The 19,681-nt window shown below is 40.7% G+C and overlaps 2 protein-coding genes across 17 annotated transcripts in view; one reads left to right on the top strand and one right to left on the bottom strand.

Annotated features, from left to right (window-relative positions):
• The window catches only part of TOLLIP (toll interacting protein), a 66,689-nt gene extending 62,475 nt beyond the window's left edge, over positions 1–4,214 (bottom strand). Inside the window, exon 1 of one of the 2 annotated variants that reach the window (XM_055813682.1) lies at positions 4,107–4,214. The gene's annotated coding sequence lies outside the window, so the exon portion shown is untranslated. The remainder of the gene's footprint in view (positions 1–4,106) is intronic. The other variant, XM_055813681.1, reaches the window with a different exon arrangement.
• A 2,053-nt stretch (positions 4,215–6,267) lies between these two features.
• BRSK2 (BR serine/threonine kinase 2) overlaps positions 6,268–19,681 on the top strand; it is a 315,350-nt gene continuing 301,936 nt past the window's right edge. For all 15 annotated transcript variants that reach the window (XM_055814154.1, XM_005236313.4, XM_005236315.4 and 12 more), the window contains exon 1: positions 6,268–6,717. In XM_055814154.1, the coding sequence (XP_055670129.1) occupies positions 6,624–6,717 (94 nt within the window). In that variant the 5' untranslated portion in view covers positions 6,268–6,623. The remainder of the gene's footprint in view (positions 6,718–19,681) is intronic.

Below are 19,681 nucleotides of genomic sequence, written 5' to 3'. Positions count from 1 at the left end.
CGGGGGGGGTCTGTAAATACCAGGGGCCAGATTGAGGACCCTGGGGGACTGTATCCAGCCCATGGGCCATAGTTTGAGGACCCCTGGTCTAGAGAATTAATATTTTCATTTGTTCATCCCGGTCAAAGCCTTTTAGGCTACTTGACATCTCTGCTGAGAAATGCAGGGATATTCTAGGATGTTGACTGAAAGTTCCACTGAACCACCTGTGAAAAAATCTATTTTGTTCAGTGTATTTCACATCACAATCACACTTCACTGCATTGTTAGAGTGCCTATAAAACATCCATGATAGTTGCTAATATGTGCTTAACAGTCACTTCTTTATGATACAGTCCGCCAGCTTGTGATCAGGCTGCACACACATTTTGTAGCAGAAGCTGAATGGATAGAATTACTCTACAACAAAAAAGCACAGCCAGAAACTGTGTTTCTGTTTTCACATGCCTATTTTCTACATCTTAAGCACCAAATGCTCTGGTCTGTCAGCTCTACTCTTTCTAGGCTTCCTGAGCAGTCACCTTGCAGCTGGAACTGTTCCATACAGCTGCACGATTTCAAGAATGGTGCCTCACTCATAGTTTTATTTTCTTTTTGGAGTTCTTCAGCATTGATCAATGGATGTTACTTGTCTCAAGGATTCACTGTCTTCTGAGAAGTATGCACATAATCTGAAGAGATAGCTGGCCATCTGTCATGGTGTCAAATTTTTAAGGGAAGACAAAAACAAGCTCACGGAAAAAGAAATCTGTTGAGGGCTACAGCATACACAGAAACAACATCTGGCTTAGGAAGTCCCTGAGCTGAAAACAATCAGCTCCTGAGAGAGTACTGCAGGGAAGAATCATACACACTTGCCCTGGACTTAATTCTTCTCTAAGCTTGTGTTTGCAGGCACCGCTGGAGACATGATATTAGGGTAGGGAGACACTTGCTCTAACAACCCAAGAGGAACATCGTTTTGGTCTCTTGTACCTCAGAGAGGTCAGTTATCACAGAACTACCTTACCCCAAAGTGTCTGATTCCTTTCAAGTTTGGTTTCCATCAAGACCTAGTTAAAAACTTCACACATTGAACCTATGTGTCTGTATAGAGTATTCATATTTTTATGAAATACAAAGCTCAGTGTATGAAAAAAACTTAGAGAGAGGTTTTCACATTGCCTTATTAAACTGGAAAGACCTTTCTGTTTCTTAATAGTTTAACAGTTCTGTGAGGCACAGGTAATGACAGCAGCAAGCTTGAGAAAAGGACATTAGTATTTCCAAAATGATAAACAGACTCCACAGTCCAGTGGAAGTAATACTGTGAAAGCAGTTATCTGTTCTGTTCTTAAAGATTTTATAAGCTTTTACCTTAAACCAGCTTGAAACAAAGATGATGCATCAATGATGATCCAACAGTTCATTTTACTGGGTGAATATTAACAATGAGGTACTAGAATATTCAGAATGCCAAGAATCCTAATAATAATAGTTAAATAAATAAATAAAACCCAGCAATAATGACAGCAGAAAAACATCCAAAGTATCTATCTAAATACTATCATGGTATACCTCTGCTGGGTGACATGGACCACTTTAGGAGCTGCTAATGTGACAGTCTTTGTGGAAGAACTGTCTTCCAGTAACCAGTGTTAACTAGTTCAAGTTCCTCAGCACTTGCTGGCTAGTAGGAAAAGTGTCTGAACTCTACGGGTGTTCTAAGAATTTGAAACATGATCCACTTACTGAAATCACATCCTTTCTTTTCCTAGGGTCTGCCTCCGCTTCTTAGGAAGATGGTACATGTGTAATCCAAAGGGGACAAATTCTCAATTTTAGACTGTTAGCATCTGTTTGGAGATGCTGCAGACTGGTAATAGTTATCCTCAATATAGGTATTACCCATTTGTCAACAGTATTGATGCCTAATGTCCATCAGATACCTGGCTCAGTTTATTATGGAGTATCTCTATAATGAGGTTAATTCCCAAAATATTTTATTTCCAATACCACTTATCAAAGGGGTGTAATGTGTCCATAGGCATGTGGATAGAACATTTAATTCAGGATAATGGACTCTGACATTGCAAATGCTGAGTATTTTTGTCCTGCTTATCCTTCGTATATCCTTATCATTGGGACTATCTATTAGGTTATTCCAACTGGAGGCAATCTCCTATTTTATGTGAACTCTTCTTACCACAAGAAGACTGTTGATTCATTCCATGCTCATTACACTGGTTTATTGGTGCCTTTTCTTGGAACTCTTAAACTTACTTCTTTTACTTTCTATTATTAATTCCACAAACATACTCAACTGAACAAATGAAAGACACTGAATAAAGTGTCAAAGAATGGTTTGGGTTGGAAGGGACCTTAAATATCATCTAGTTCCAACCAAAATGTCCTCATAGACCTGTTTTTTTTTCCTTTTGCTTCTTTCATCACTTCATGATTCATCTTGACCCTTAAGATTCTCATGGGAGTAAGAATGACAATGGCAAGTGTCTAAGAAAACAAATGAACTTGAGGACTTCCATTAGACACAAGCTACTGTCAATGGCAGTGGGTGAAAAATGCCAAAAATGCAAACAATTTTGCTCTGCTTTGTTTCAGAAGTACGACAAAACTAAGCAAAATTATAGATCATTACTTTTTTTATTCACTCCTTACTCAAGCAAACTGTTGCTGGCATCTGTGTTGAGTCCTTCCTGAGTGAAATTTCTGAGATTTAGTCCTTTAATGAGAACAATGAAAGAAAAACAATTAATGGGGAAAGAAGCAAAAGTACTGAAGATGGTGCCAATACTCTAACTATACCCTTAAGTTTACACTGCCTGTTCATTTAAGCACAAGATGATACAGAATAAGGTCAGGGGAAATCATCCTATATGCATCCCCAAAGACATCTGATATATCCAATGACAGCAGAGCCCTGTTTATTAAAAATACTTCTGGAACATCAAAACATTTGGATAAACAGGGCTTCAAATAATTGAGGGAGTTATTGTATAAGTAATTCACACCAGGGGGACATAACCTAGATTCAAAGGAGTGAGTTTCAGATCAAAGGGGTACAGATAAATGGGATTTTGCTCTATATGAACAAATAAACAGCATTTGATTATTCAGAAATCAGGAAGTGTCCAAACATTTTTTCAAAAAGACTTTAGGATGAAAGGTCAAATTTGTGGCAATAGGTCATACAGAAGAATATTCCTATGGAATCAAAAAAACAGGTAACCAAGAGGCCCAAAAGGTGTGGGTTTGGGGTTTGTTGGGGGGCTGGTGTGGGGTGGTGGTGTGTGGGGGGTGTGTGTTTGCGGGGGGGGGGGGGGGGGGGGGGTTATGTGCATTTTTTTGGTGTTTGTTCTGTTTTTTAAACTCCCCAATCTTCCAGTCAGGATCACGTGCTTTTTACCATGTTTTTGGTCCTATTCCACCCATGTCGCTGACACATATTTTGTGGCGTAAAGTGGGGAATTGTAACATCCATGGCTCTGTTAACTCATTTTCCCCAATGGAGTGAACTCTAAAATACACAAGCTGGGTTTTGGATGGACAATACTGTCCGACTGCTCATCTCTGTATTAATATCATGACCCAGATATGGTTTATCTACGTGCAGACATCATAATCTCCTATTAAATGCCCTTTAAAATACAAATCTTGGCATTTAAAAAGATGTTAAGTGTAAAGATCTATGCTGATATTCACCCCCTGTATTAATACAGTGGTGTGGATAATTTGGTAATTTAGACAAATAAACAGGTTTTTTTCCTTTTTCTGCGAGTTACGGTGACATTCCTGCCCTTCAGTATTGCCCCTTGCTGGCTGTGCAGGGCCCTTCTAACAGCAGGGTGGCAGAGGAGCAGACAGCCAGCACGGAAAGGGCAGTTAAAGGTCTGAGAACATGACACATTTTGATTCCCCCCAAACCTTGATTTCTGTGGCCAAAAGCCCAGCGGGGAGAGCGCTTCTGCTGCCACGGGGCACAGCGCCACGCAGGCGGGCAGCCGCAGCGAGAGGAGGGCCCCGGAGCCACGGTGTGTGGGGAAGATGCCTTCTGCCTCCATTTCCTGAGAGTTTTTTTTCTTTTTTAACTGGGTCGCAAGACTTACCAGATCGTCCTGTTGAATCCACCCTGAAGTTTCTGGGCCTCGTAGCCGGGTTTTTGAGCCCCGCGGCCTGCCCGCGCTGCCAGCCCCGCGTCCCACAGCACGCCCGTCCGGCGGCGCGCGCCCGCCCCGGCAGGCCCGCCAGGCGCCCCGCCGCCCGCCCCCCGCCTCCCCACAGGGGCTCCACGCAGCCCGGCCCGGCCACGCCCCCCCCCCCCCCACTTTTGGCGGGAAGAGCGGTGCCGCGCCGCAGCCGTGCCGCCGGGGCTGCCGGCAGGGTCCGCTGCCTCCTCTCTCCTCCCCCCGCCGGGAGCTGCAGGGCAGAGGGAAGGGGAGCTCGGTGTGGGGGAGCGCAGCCCCGGTTGTTGGGGTGGTTTCCCCCAGCTGCCTTTCCCCCTTCTTCGGTGAGGGGCTGCGGGCTTGCAGGGTGAGGTGACGCACCTCGCCTCTCTGAGGGGAACAGGGGTTGGGTGGGAGTGTGAGGGGGTGCGAGGCTGAAAGAGGAGCGGCTGTTAGGCTTGCGATGAGGTGGGGGAAGAACAATGCTTAATGAAAGATTTTGGGGAGGGAGCTTGGAGAAATGGCAGTTTGGAGTTGAGTTTGGTAGGGGAGGAAAGAGCGGTGGGGGCAGAAGTTGCTGTTGGAAGGAGGCAGAGGCAGTCCACCGAGCAGAGGGGTCTCGGTGGGATGGGCACACCGGGTGAGGCCTGGAGGGGGACACAGGGAAATGTGGATGGTTTGGGGTGTTTTGGAGTTTGGGGGCAGGTTGCTGCAGTGGCATAGTCTGGAAGTGAGTAAAGGTGAACCACAAAGAGCAAAGCAGGGGAAGGTCAAAGCAAGTGTTGGGGTTTTATTACCTGAGGAGACGGGAGGTTTCAGTCCGCTGGCCTGGTTTCCTCTGGCCTCCTCATCTTGTAAACTCCTCTGAAACCTGTTGGGTAGTTGTGTTGCCTGTGATACAGGTAAAGAGCCATTTTCTAGTTTTACTCCCATTTACATCAGCAGCTGCCATCAGTAGATACAGGTATTAAAAAAAAAAGGTGAATTTCCTTCTTTAAAAAAAAAAAAAACAAACAATGACATAGGCTTTTCTTTCAATGAGCAAAAGATAATGATAAGGCTTGTTCAAGTTTTGCCCTCTCTTTACAGCCACTTTCTTTTACAGGCTTGTCAAGGCTTCCGTCTCTGACTGAAGAATCCTTGTTGTGTGTCGTGTCTCAGTTACAATTTGATAAGAGTATCTTGACCAGTTTTCTGTCTGGATTGGAGCAGAGAAGAGAAGGTAAAAATGGAACTTGTGTATGGTAATGGTTTCAGCTTGATAGCCCTGGAGTCTGTCTGAAACTGTTGTATGGTCTTGAATCCAGAAAGTACATAGGCTTGTGCCAAACCTGAAGCTTATCTGCAGAATCTTTTATTTCATTCAACTCCTTAAGCTCTGAAGGTTAAACACAGGTACCTGGACAGAAACAGTGAAAGTTTTCTAACACTGCTAGTATGGAGCCTGTGGGTCTGGGAATTAGTTCCTTTTGCCATCCAGTCCCTGAATTTTCTGCTGTATTTCCAATTAAGACAGTAGCCATACAATTTTTGATCTGGTCATCTAAGGACCTGAAGTCAATTTGCTCCCATCAAACTCAAAAGCAGGTCCCACTGTGTTCAGTATTTACAGGATTTGCCCTGGGTTTTTTCCTATCTTTTTCCTATTTGGCCCCCCTAAAGACTGTCTTTTTAAAGGGTAAAATCCACAGAGTATGTAGGTCCTCCAGAATCAAACAGAATCAATTAATTTCTCAAGCCCATTTTCAGTAGTAGTGGGTTTTTTTCTTTTTCTTTTCTTTCCTATTTCCTGCCACAATTTCAGCCTTTCTTTAATACTCTGCAAGTACAGCTGCATAGTGGAGTATAATTCGGAGGAAAAAAAAAAGTGTATGTTTGGGTCTCAAAATAATATACATATTAAACTATATTTAATTGTGCCTTATCAATAGACCGATAAACTTAGGTGTTTGCTGTTGCCGTTAATCATGATGCTCTGTAGCAGGCAGAGGCAGTAACTGCTGCTGATGGAAAAGAAAAGGTAGTGGAAGGAGGAGGGGAGAAGGAGGTGGGAGACGAAGGGATTGGCTGCTTTTAATGTCAGTCACAGCTGCGGGCCCCAGCTCTTCCGCTGCTCTAGCTCTGGCTCTCCCTTGAACAGCTCCTAGAGAGAACAAGGCGTGCGGAGCTCGGATCACCAGCATCATGCTCCTTGGGCTTGGATCGTAGATCCCCCTCTTTGAACATTAAAATAACTCCGTCGTCCATCAGTGTCCCAGGCAGACCCAGCAGGAAAAGACGCACGTGAGAGAGAGAGGAAAGAAAGAGGAGGAAGAAAAAAATCTGCAACCAAGTGGACTAAAGCAGAGAAAAAGAGTGCTTTGCTTGCACAGCTGCAAAGTGGGAATTTAAAGAACTGCAGAGAGAGAAATTCCAGCTCATCAGCACATACACATTGCAGAATTACAGATCCAGGTAGAAATGACATCAACAGGGAAAGAAGGCAGCGGAGCTCAACATGCACAGTATGTTGGACCCTATCGTTTGGAGAAAACCCTAGGAAAAGGACAGACAGGTTGGTTCTTTTGCAGCAGCACCGGCGCTAGAGGTGCTCACCGGCAGTGAGGTGCTGGGGATGGGATATTTGAGGGTTCAGGTTTTCCCATTTGCTATTTTAGTGGAGATAATATTCATAGGGGATTTTTGCCTTTATTTATTTTTAGTTTTAATTTTAATTCTTTTCTTTCTTTAAAAAAAAAAAAAGCCCAAGATGCTTTATGCATTACTCCTGCTAATGGGTGTTGTTCTGATGACAGCCAGAGTGCATGCAGAGGAAAAAGATAGATGATCTGCTGGTGGTGAATTTTCACATCAATTTCTTCGCTGCCCTACTTAGGAGCATTTTCTTTTAATCATATTATATCGAAATGAAAGGTTCACAGCCTGTAGTACCGAGGAGGTGGTGGTGGTGGTAGTGGGGGAGTCACCAGCAGTATTTCATGACATCATGATTGAAAAGGGTGTAGTCCTTAAGGTGCAGTTGGGGGGGGGGGGTGTTGTGGGGGGGGAAATATGTACAGTATGTCTGTGGTACTGACTGCTGTGGGTATTTAGCAAATATGGATGGATGGGCTGGTGGTTTTTGTGGGTAGGGTCTGAAATAAAAGAAAAATAGAGGATCAGTGGCAGAATTCATTCTGGTTATGCTGTGTTTTTGTAGGAGGGATTGGGGGGGAGGGGAGATTATTTAATTATTTTTCTTAAAGCTTGTTTATGAAACTCGTCCCCAGCAGATTTTTCTGAATGGAACAATGGTAAGAAATATTAAAAAGAGGAAACAGAGTGGAGGGAATTAGCAGAGAGCAGGTGCTTCTGCCCTACATGACATAATTAGATCCCTTAAATGCGTTCAAGATCTGGACTTACTGTTGCTTGCTTGGATAGTATATTCACTTCAAGGGCAGGGGAGCATTAATTGGAAGAAAAACCCTTGAAAAGAAGCCCAAATGTCTGTCATATTATTTTTATTTTTTTTAGTAACAGGTGAAATAAGCGATGGCATTGGGTTGGGGGCCCCCCGAAAGTGGATTGATACTTGAGATTATAATTTAGGGAAAGGGGAAGATCAGCCATAGGGGGGCTTCTTTGGGCATGTGGGTGTTAAGTGTTGTTCATTATGGTGGGACAATAAAACATGATGCATTGTGGTGTATTTTTTTTTTTTTAATAACCCAGCCGAGCTTTGCCCATCTGTTGTCTAAAGGATTTAATAGGCGTTTCCATCCCCAGCTGCTGCCTCTGCTCTGCCTGCTTCCTCACTGCCCTGCGTGGCAGCAGCTCTGCAGTCCGCAATTTTCTTAGGGACACAGTCAAAATCCAGATCTTTCTCTGTAAGAAGCAATGCTCTTCTGAGATGATTGATTATAACCCCCCCATCCTTCCCCTCCTCTTCACAACCCCATAGCAACCGTTCAGAGACATGGATGAAGATGACATTGTCTTCTAGTGAAAGTGACTTTTATTTATATTCCATTTTTTTTCAAATCTCTTCAGTGTATCAGCTGCTGAAGGTAGCTTCTGTCACTGTTTTGGTTACCACCTTTATTCTTTGCATAGCTGAATTAGCCCTTACTTCTGCAGCTGTGTTCTTACTAAAATCTGTTGTGATGATGATAATTAAAATAATTTACCTAAAAATTGCAGTATATTGGTAACAAAACTGCTCTATTTCTGCTAGTAATCCTTTCCTGGGTACTCCAGGTGATCAAAGAGCCCACTGTGGATGACAAATTCATTTTTGTCTTCATCACCATTTCCTTTTTTTTTCTCTCCTCACCTTTTCAGCACCCCTCCCTCCCCTTTAGATAGAATTGTATCTGAAGATTCCTGAAAATACAGCTGCATTAACCTCTTGCTCCATGTCTTGTAGCCTGACATTGTGGTCCTAAAGGGTTATCTGCAGCTTTGGTTATTTTTTCTCCTCTCTGCTAATCTTCCTATCTTCCTCCTAAGTGATTAGAGACGTGGGGGTGGAGGGAGAAGAGGATGTATTTAGAGGCTTGCTGCTGTTGGCCTCTGCAGTTTTTCAACCAGCTAGACAAGGGTGAAAGTTTCCTTTTGCAGTTTTACCATATACCTGATCTTTATAGATAAGCCTCTGCTGTTTGCACACATGAATGCACATGAAATGCACAATGCATGGTGTCATAGAAGCTGGAGGTGGGGGGAAGAGGAAGAGAGATCTTAAAAGTAGCTGATGTCAGCCTATGTCTTCCTTGCTATGCTCGCCCTTGATTAACGGAATAATGCACTGAGGTGAAATCTAGCTCTGTATTAAACATATGTGGCTAAATATGGAAATATGCCTTCTGGTCTTCTCGCATTTTCTGTGCTAATCACATTTCGGAGCATGCAAAATGGCATGAACAGTGTGTGGTACGTAGCTAGTCCTCATCCTGCTTGTTTCGGAGGGTAAGCAGGCAACCTGCAGCATTTTAGGGAGAGGACAACAAGCGCAGTATGAGGGCCTGATTCACCATAGTATGTTGTCATGGTGTGCAACTTTGAATTTGGGTTGCAGTGGCGTACAGCTGAAGAAAACAGTGGTTATAATAATTCCTTTAGAGCTTGACTTTAAGGCTTGCAAGATTAAGAGCTGATGGCTTGGAATATTTTTTTTCCCCCAAGGGGATGGGGAAGAGTGAGAAATAAAATCTGGCAAAATATAATGATGAATAGAAAGAAAGTGTAAGTTGCATTGCAGAGTCCTATCTGTTTTGCAGTCATCTTCATATTCATAGTTTTTGTTTTAAATTAAAAATTATTGATTCTCTAAAGTTATTTGGGATAGTCAGGTCTAGCTTTGCTCCCAGATACATTAATATTATATGAATGTGTTAGTCACTCTTACCTGCTTTTACTGAGATCAAAAGAAGGGGGTTTTGGGAAGGAGCGTGGGTTCATAGTTCAGGGCAGACTTAGAAAGGGTACCAAGAAGGGAGAACTTAACAGCAAGTGGAACTCTCACTGGCTTTCTCTCTGTGAAGTTCTCATTGATTGCCACCTTAGTACCTGTGAAAAAGTGTTTACCAACAGCAGCCTACTGGTCCCTCCAAGAAGTCCAGTTGCTCTGTCTGGGACATTAGTGGAACCTGGTGACATCTGGCTGTGGGTGGGCAAAACTGATGCAGAAAAGCCTTCAGTTTGAATTGGGGGGGTAACAACTGTTTTTGGAAGCGTTGATTAGAATTCAAAATCAGGTATACCAAATTTGTCCTGAACGGCCTTCTGGGCTGGTGTGTCAAGCTTGCTGAGGGTGACTGATGCCACAGAGAGGATTATGGCCTCTTAATCAGAGAAGCTGGAAAAGGGCTACACAGGGCAGTGCTGAAAAATGTCTGCACTTAGCTCTTTGCTGGTAGTGGGAATGGTAGAGAAATGAAGGAAAATTATTTTTAATAATGAAACATATGAATTTAATGTATAATCTGAGTACTGTAGTAAGATGGTTTGCTTTTGTAGTAGGTTGAATTCAGAACACCTCTCGTTTGCTGCAGCTGAAGGACTAGCTCATGGAATCTATATTTGGATGATTTTGCAAGAATACAAAAGGCAGCATAATCTTAATTATTGTACTAAAAAAATAGATTTTATAGAACTGTCAGTGTGAAAGTTTATTATATATACATGGATGTTTGGGGAAAGGGTTGGCTTATTTAAGTTTCATTGATACATTCTTCTACAGTTAATTATAGGAGGCTTTCATTGTAATTAAGAGTAATGAGCAAAGGATGTGTGTCATGTTACAGTAACACATGTGGAAACAGTGTGCCTTGAGAAACCCCAGTCCAGCATGATCATGAAACGCTATTTTAGTTAGATCTAACAGAGGCTTTTCTCCATTTTCCACTACTTCTCTGTGAAATCACTACTTGCGTATTCCTTGCTTTATTTTTTTTTTACAAAAAAAAATCCACACGTGTCTTTGTTATGTGTTTCTTTTGGCCTTATTAACCTGTGTTTTACCCTTGAAACTCTTAAGAGTAATTCATATTGACTATAGTGAATGAGTGCAAAGATGAGGAACTGAAGTGGAGGGCTTCAGTGTCTGGGAGGGTTTTCTTGTGTTTTCGTGTGATAGTCGCTGCACAGGCTTCAGCATCATTGCTTGCTATGGCACCAACTTAATGTCTAGTTGAAATTTCCAAAATGCTGCTTTGTCTACAAGCAATAAGACATTGGCTTTAAGTGGGAGTTACCCTATTCACTTTGAAATAAACTCAGTGAAAAATTTCTTGTTGCTGATCCATTTTGTCTTGTTCCTTTAATTCTGTTTTAAGCCAGTCCTGCAGACATTCAATACAAAGAATCCTGTTTGAAACTCACGGCAGTTCAACCGTCACAAAAAGATGCAGGGGGTCCCTTTACTGCATTCTATACCATATAACTTGCAGTTATTTTTCTGTATAACATGTTAATTATATACGAGCCATCAATGAGGTCTTCTGCAGTATGCTATTGGGTTATGTAAGAACAGGAATCATTAAATTTGAGTCTTGGTGAATTTGATAGCATTTGATTTGGTGAGAGCTTAAACTGGATGTTTCTTTACAGCCTTAACCACCTGTTTCCATGACATCAACCGAAACTGAAATCTGTTAATTTTTTTAATTTGTCTTTGTCAAATTTGGTTGAAATTGAAAGCTTCAGATCTATTTGAGGGGGTTTGGTAGACAATGTGATCTCCGAAGTTTGGTTTCCTTGGGTAAGTAGGCTAAACAAAGTATATCCTTTTCATTCATGGTACTGAATTTTTTTTGTCTGGCCCAGTGTGTTGGATCTAGAGAGAATCTGGAGTACAACTTTATTCCGTTCAGCTGTCTAGATGAATATGTCATTATAGAGGTGTAAATCATTGTAGTTCCCCCCATGGCCTTTTTAAACAAACAAGCAAGCAACAAACCAGTATATGTTCTATTAATGCTTTCATATATGTATTTTAATTTCCTTTGTAAAGTTTCCTTCAAAACAGCAAATCGGTACCCTTTGTCATGACGAGTCTGTGAAGATTTAAACTATTATTAATCATAGAAATAAAATATTGCAAGCAATACTGTGGGCAGTAGAGGTCTTAAGAATGAAATTTTGCCAAAAAAAGTTATGTCATAGTGACTTAGACTTGATGGATTTTCCAGTAACGGTTATGAGTTTTGAGAGATTTGGTCTTTCCTTTATAGACCTTTGATCTGATTGTTCAGAAGTAGTTTGCCTACATTACTGACTGGAGTAAACTAGTATTACCAGGCTGCATGTCTGAACTGCAAAGATATCCCTTTTATGATTTTCACTTTTTTTGTTTTAAAAGCAAATTCCTGTTTGCTAACTACAGTGAAAATGATTTTTAGCTTCCATCTTTCTGCAAACTTTGCAGAGGCATGCCATTAGTCCTTTACCCCAATATCAGTAGCAAAATCATTATGAACTTGTTGAGATAGGAGTAGGCTCTGAATGATTGTTTTTCTTTGTAAAGCGCAGTAAGCTTTCTCACCCAAGAGTTGTTAAAATTCAGATGCTGTCAAATGAGTAGGCCTGTATGACTATTTATATACCAACATTTCAGACACAAGCACAAGCTACAGAAGCAGTGATTTTACAAATAGTGTTTTCGCACTGCTCAAGCACTTTTCTGCTTTCCATCACTGCTCTGATGTCATGCTGCTACAGTGCAAAGGGCTGCATTAGAATATTGAGAGAGGTTGGAGAAATTAAAAAAGCTTCTCAGTAGAATTTACCTCTTGAAAGGAATTCTTTCTGATGTCTAGAAAACCTGTGATTCCTTGAGAAGAGCAAACGTAGCATTTAAAGTGGGTTCTTGCAATTCATGTTGTAAATTGAGTGGAGCAGCCAGTATATGTTTTGTATTCTCTAACATTGCAGTATTTTTCAGTATACTGTACATTTATTCCATATATTTATTTTGGGAAGTCTTTAAAACTCTGTGCTTTAGAGAGTTAAACAGCAATTTCAGTGGCAATAATAAATATCAACCTCAAAATTATTAGGTAGATAATATAGAACAAATGTAGGTGATGAAAGAATCCCAGCTTTCAGTAGAAATTTGAAAGGAAATGAGAAATTTGGAAGTAATGCCCTCTGAAGTTAGAGACATTGCATGAGGGATGTATAATGCATAGAACAGTCAAAATAAGAAGAGGTGGAAGCCTAGATACAGATTTCCATGAACGTAAAGGCAGAGACATAAATGAATGTTCAAGGAGTGCTCCTCTTCAAATGCTGAGATACTGTAAATTGCCCTTGTGAAGTCAGTCAGTGTTTTAAGTTGAGCTGACTTCAATAGAAAGATCATAAGCCCATGATAAATAAGTAAGGGTGGACTTTTTTGTTTGATATGGGTTGTTCTGTTAAGAAATATCCCAAAGAAATTTCCTTGGTTTCTTTTAAACAAACCCAAAATGTTTAGCAAGCCTAGTGAATAATACTGTTCATTCTGCTTATGAGTTACGAGGAGATTGTTCCTTTTTCAGTTCATGCATAAGCAGTACTGTTTTTCTCCAAAACATCCATAACGATCTGCAGAGTAACATGAATAATTTGTTGTAAATAGTGTTCTTAACGAACTTGAACAGTCTTCACTGGGGTGTGTGTAAATGCAGAGTGATTTTCTTTAAGTTCTTATTTGTTTTGGATTTTTCTGGTAAATGACTACTTTTATCTCCTTTCCCCAACTTTCTTACCTCACTTATGGATTGGGTGCACTTTACCTATATCAAAAGATTTAAATTGTACTCTTGAATGTAGTCTGTTGGATATGCTGCATAAGAGCATTACATTCTACTGGGATAGTTGTACGAGCACTTCCAACATAAATATTTGCGAGCGTAAACTGAAAATGTAGTTTTCCGGGACAGTTTGGACATGATTCCCATGAGCACCCTTGCCTGGAAGACGTGAAGTTTTCCAGAAGGGTTTTTTAAAAAGCACACAAATGTGATCGAATCAAACTTACTTAATTTCACATGAGTACTTTTAGAGCGTATTACTAGTGTTCATCCAGTTCTGTTTGATTATTCTATGTTTAATTTTGAATAGGGGTATAACATTTTTATTAATTAATTTAATTCTGTTTGCAGATTAGAAACATTACTGATAAAACTCTGGTAAAAAACATGGAAAAAATCCACCTAGAAGATTTCTTTCATTGCTTCATAGCTTTTGAAAATTGGGTTTAAATGGAGTTTAGGTGGAACAGTGGAAACTGTATTGGTTCCTTTCATAAACGTGTATTAATTGCTATTGATGTAGCTGCAAGCATTTTTTTTCTTGAATGCGTCATTTGTGGCAGAGATCCCTACCCAATCGCCAAAGTCCTGTGGACTGTATAAACAGGAATATACTGCTGCTTTTGCAATGACCTTGGGATACAGTTTTTAAAGGATAATAAATGGAAGTGTGTTGTGAGACTGAGGATAAAGAGCAATATGGACAGAGAAGGTAAATGCTAGTGTTTAAACAAATCCAGGTACATTCTCTTGCAGGTGCTGTTGCCTTCGTGGTAGTGCAGACTAACCTTCAGGCTGGTGCAGGTAGCTGATGGATAGTTAGTGCTGGAGTGGGTAGAATAGAATACTTACCTTGCATTGTCAGCGCTCTGTTTTATTTTGATAAAATTATTTCATTATTTCCTGAAGGCCACAGAGATCATTGTCAACTGACATAAATTAAAGTAGCCCTAAAGCTGCCCTAAATAACTCTTTCACAAAGTTGTAATGGCTGAGCTTACTGTTTTGCATCCCATAGCTGTGCCAGGCAGTTTCTGCCTTCTGGACTTGTGCTGTTCCTCCTCTGTCTTTCTTGAAGAAAGGTTATTGCATACTTGAGAGGAAAAGATTTTTTTTTTTAATTTCTTGTTCAAATAAATCTTTTTAGCTTGGGGTGGTGGAAGGGGTGAGGTTAGACTGGAAGGGACCATTCCTTTCTGGCTTACTGCTGGTAATGGGCTGCTTTTTTGTTTCTTATCTAACATCCACTAATTGATAATCAGTGATTTGATAATTAAAGAGTTTGGAAAAAAGTAGATAACTTGCCACTTAAGGACAAAAAGAGATTATTGCTGGTAAAAGCTTTGCGCCAATATTTGCAACATCACCTGACGGTAAATGGGTTAATACAGGGTGCAGGGGAGAATTGAGGAGAGAAACCAGAATCAAGTGGCTTAGGGTATGCAAGTGCAACCTTTTTTTTTTCCTTTTTTTTGCTTTAGTATTCCAACGCGATGTGGGAATTAGAAGCATGATATTTCCAGCGAAGTGCTTAACTTAAAAAATAAATAAAAAAGTAGATGGAAAACTGTTTTCAGGCATCCATTTAGAAAGTGCTCTTCTGGCTGCCTGCTTCTACTTACAAAACGACATACTCTATATCCTGAGGCTCTTGCTGTTTAGTTTGCTGTCTTTGGCAGTATGTGCTTAATGTGGAAGAAAAATAATCAGTGTGATTTTTTTAATAATGTTTACATTACATACGTGTTAACAAGCTCTGCTTTTGCAGTGTCATTCCTCTTGTGTGTTCAGCCTTATGTGCCATAAACTGACTGCCCTTGTCATTTAGCTATTAAAAGCACTATTGACTGGAACAAAAATAATGGAGGAGCTGGTTTCTGGGAGAAGCAAAGGGGTCTGGACCAAAAATGTGTTAATTTCTACTGTCTGTCTAAAGCCTACTCTTAAAGCTCTCAAGTTTCAGTCTGCCAAAGGTTGAACAGCAGTCCTTTAGCTGCCGGTGAGAGTGTACCAGGTCTTCATACTGACCCAGCAGGGAATGTTCATGTAATTGCTTGGCTCTTTACCTTCTTTAACTCTTTTTCTTAATTATTTTATATGTGGCTAGCCACATAGGCGCTAGATTTCTACACAGAGAATCTTCTTGGAAAAGTGGTTGTTTTGTTGCCTTGGTCCGGGATTAGGTACACCATAGCCCAGGTTCGTAATGTTGGTTCTTCTGCTCTGTGGTAGTATAATTTATGAGAAAGTGGGACCAGCAATAACATATTTGCAGCTAAACATGACCTGGTGATTGTATGATTTCCTTTTTTCTAAATTTTATTTTAAAAACCCCACAATATTCTGCTCTGATAAAGTCTGAGCCATGCTAGGACAAAAACTTGTGGTTTAATTCAAATGCAATAAAACACTAGTCTTAGCAAAGTCAAGTAGGAAAAGAAGACTTTTCATTCCAAATTCTTGTTGTATGAAATGCACTGTGTGGGATGTTTTAAAGTTTCTCATGTTTTTTGCTGACTGTTTGCCAGCTGAGGGTTGAATTACTCATTATGCCAGCCATTCACCCTGGGTAAGTTTTATTCATTGACTGTGTGAATTTCTTTTAATAACTGTGCCCTGTCCTTAAGATTAAGGAATAGATTTAACTCTTGGATTTTTACATTATTGGAATCTCTTAATTTCTTCTAGTGTTCTATTGCAAAGCTCTCATTTTCAGGTTGTGAATGATGGGTAGCTTGGCTGTCACATTGAGATGACCTGCTGTCAGCAGGTACAGGATTGCTCTACAGTTTTACTTTTGAAGGTTTTCCTTTTGGTCATCTGTGTTTTGGTTTGGTGGTTATTTGGGGTTTTTTTTGGTGTGTGTGTGTGTGTTTCTTTTTGGGTTGTTTGTTTTTTTGTTGGTTTTCTTTTAAACTTCCATGTTGTTTTGACCCTTCAAACTGGAAACTGGTCAAGGATTGGCATCCTAATCTAGAGGATGCTGGACAGGTATTAAGTTCTTTCTGCAGCTGCAATCTCCTACAAAAAATGAATGAAGACTTTAGGAGGTATTCTCAGAAAACTTCTATGGATGTTACAGTTCCAAGAGTGAGCCCCTTAATAATTTCAGCCCTGTTCAATTAAGTTGATGGTTATTGCTAGAAGAGCTAGTAAAAATACTCTTAAGCAAGAAAATAGCCTGTTTCTAAATAAGCATAGGTTACTGTTGGAGATTATTTTTTTTTTTAACTGTATGGTCATGCTAGACTGAAAAATAAGATACTTCTAAGATTTTTTTCTCCCACTACTTTTACAGATGCACTGTCTTTGGGAAATTAGCACTGATGGACTGTGTGTCCTTGGAGAATTATTTTTCTCTTATATTTGTTGTGTCCACTACATTTCATGTGTCTTGCCTACCTGTTGAACTGAGAAGAAATTTTGTGTTACGTTATCTGCCTATAATCCCTTTCATGGTAAGGCACTAATCTTAGTTGGGCCTTTGTGTGTGTATAGGAAGTTCCACTTAAACACAGGAAGAGGTTTCTCCACTGTGAGGGTGGGTTGAACTTGGCACAGGTTGCCTAGAGAAGTTGCCAAGTCTCCATCCTTGCATATATTCAAAACCAGACTAGATGCGGACTTGAACAGCCTGCTTTAGCTGACTCTGCTTTGACCAAGGGTGTTGGACTGGATGATCTTCAGAGATCACTTCCAGCCTCAACTCATCTGTGTTATCCTGTGCAAGTAAACCATAACTTATTTAGTGAATGGTGGAACTATGGATCTCTTTGTTTACTCCAGTTATGTACCCTGTATTCTCCTCCTCCTCCTGTTCTCTCTCTTTGTCTCTTGGGCTAGGTGAAGACAGTATTTGTGGCTCGTCTGGAGCTGTCTGCTGCCTGTCCATCTCTTTTTTTCGTTCTTTTGGAATACCTTAAGGATTAAATCACCATTATTCTTTCCATTGTGGGAGCAATAGTTTGAATCTCTTATTCCCCCCCCCCCCCCCCCCCAAAAAAAAAAAAAAAAAAAAAAAAAATCAGCACTTTCCATGAGATATATAGAATCTTAGGGACTTCCCTTGCCCTTTGACTTGATTGAAACTTGCTAATCTGTTCTGGTGTTATGGGGCAACTGCAGACAGACAGCCTGAACATTTGAATTTTGTTTCCTTAAGAAATCAGGTTGAAGCAAAGCTGTTCTAAACAGCACAACTTCTATAATCTGTGTTTGGTTTTGAAGGCCATGAGATGTTGCTATGGCAGATTGGGATTGCTGGAAAACAGCTACTCTTCAGATACTGTCCTCACCTTGGTTGAGGACTCTTAAAGTTAGGAGGAAAAAGTGATGCTAAACCAGATGGTGATTTCCTGATGCTGGGGTAATCCCCAGTCAGCTTGATAGGCTGGATTCCTGCCTACTTTCTGCTGCTGGAACAGTGCAAAGCAGGGAGGATTGCAGCTAGAACATGGTCCTTTCTGCTTGTGAGCTGAGCTCAGTGATTGGGGAGTGTGGGAAGAAGGGAGCCCTCTCTGCATTTCCTCCATGTATCCATTTTGGTGCAGTGGCAGTATTTGAAGTAGTCCTTTCCTGCAGAAAGCTGAGAGGAAGACTGAGAGCTGTTTGTGTGTTTGCAATGCCTGTCTGAACAAAAATCGTCACCAAAGACAAAGCCACATATTATATTAGGACTTGGCAATGGCATAAGCACTATGGCCCTATTAAACGCAGGCATTTGTTTTGATGAAAAGACATGGCTATGAGTGGCACAGCTTTTAAGATTCCTTATACTTTGTGAGAACCAGCCTTAAGTGTTTTTTCATTAGCTTTTCAAACTAGTTAAATCTATACTTTTTCCCATGTTTCCACTCCTATAGATCAGTAAACTTGATTAAAATCAGTAATTATCAACAACAAAGATCTGTCCTAGTATTTCTGGGTTTTGTCCTGTGTTGCTTTTCTTCTGGGTCTCTGGTTTATTTCACTGCTCGTATTTATGAAAGCACATCTCTCTTGCTTCTGGTTGTTTCCTGACTGTGCTGAAGTCATTACTTAGTCAAATTCCCCACTCTGTTACATCTATGTAGTCCCAGTGACTTCAAGGCCTTGCTAAAGTTTATCTGAGAGGGGAGTTTGACCCGTGAGTAAGCTTCTCATTGATGGCAGTAGAGGCAGACCTCCGGCAGTGTTCTAGTTAAGAGCAGCCTAGGAATACATCTCTGCAGTGAATATTCAAGCAAATTAGAGCACAGAGTGGAATGAAACTGTAAACTAATTCAATTCAAATTGAAAATACAGGCCCAGCATTTTACAAATTACTATCTTTAGTCCTTAAAGCAGAAGTCTGTCCTGCTCAGCTATGAGACAAATAAAGGCAAGCAAATGTTTTGATACTTTGAGCAGTAATCCTTCTCTTGTATTCCGCACTTACATATGCCGAGATTACCTGACCAGTTTGTATTAAGTTTCAGGATGAAAAAAATGTCTTTACCTTTATCATAACTTCATCTTTGCTAGGGAAAGCAACAACCAGGCTACTAGCATGGTTGGGACATTTGCCATCTTGTTACCAGCTGGCTTTTCCTGCTCAAAGGAAATGCTGCAAAAATAGGCATGGTTTCTGGATCTGTGTCGTAGTGCTGTCATCACCATTACTGTTATCACCATTGAATCAGATGAGTTACAGCCAAGAGCCTCTATAGCTCCACCAACGTTTATTTATTCTTAGTGTTTTGGCACCTGTGACTGTGGAACCAGGTGGTCTGTGGACTACTTCTCAAGAATTCATAAAAAAATAGATTAGAATAGCAAGCTTAACATCATGTGTACTGTTCAGGTGTCTACTGCAAATTCCTGAGGAGTCCACGAGAGGGGAGAAAACTGAGTCATAGGCCTTTTTCTCCTCATTGAACTGGTGGGAATTGAAAACGTGTCAAGGCAAAGTATCCTGATCAAAGGCTAAGTCTTCCTTGCAGTCAGAGCTGGAACTCTAGCACCGGTGGATAACACTATTATTTTCTGGCAGAAGCAGCGGTGAAAATAGGGCAGTGCAGCCTGTCTTGATGGTTGGAGAAGTGTTCCAGAGCACTTAAGAACCTTGCCCTGTGGAGAAGTCCAGTCATCCCCATCTTTACCTGATTATTAACATGTACCAGTTGTGCCTTGTTTTGCTCTCTTGATAAACCCTGCATCAGCTACAAATCAATATGGTATGTCAGATGTGGATAAACTGAGCATTTATATATGCAATGCACT

The sequence above is a fragment of the Falco peregrinus genome, chromosome 9 (assembly GCF_023634155.1).
Source record: "Falco peregrinus isolate bFalPer1 chromosome 9, bFalPer1.pri, whole genome shotgun sequence".
Lineage (NCBI taxonomy): Eukaryota > Metazoa > Chordata > Aves > Falconiformes > Falconidae > Falco > Falco peregrinus.
This window is presented reverse-complemented; position numbering and strand designations above follow the sequence as displayed.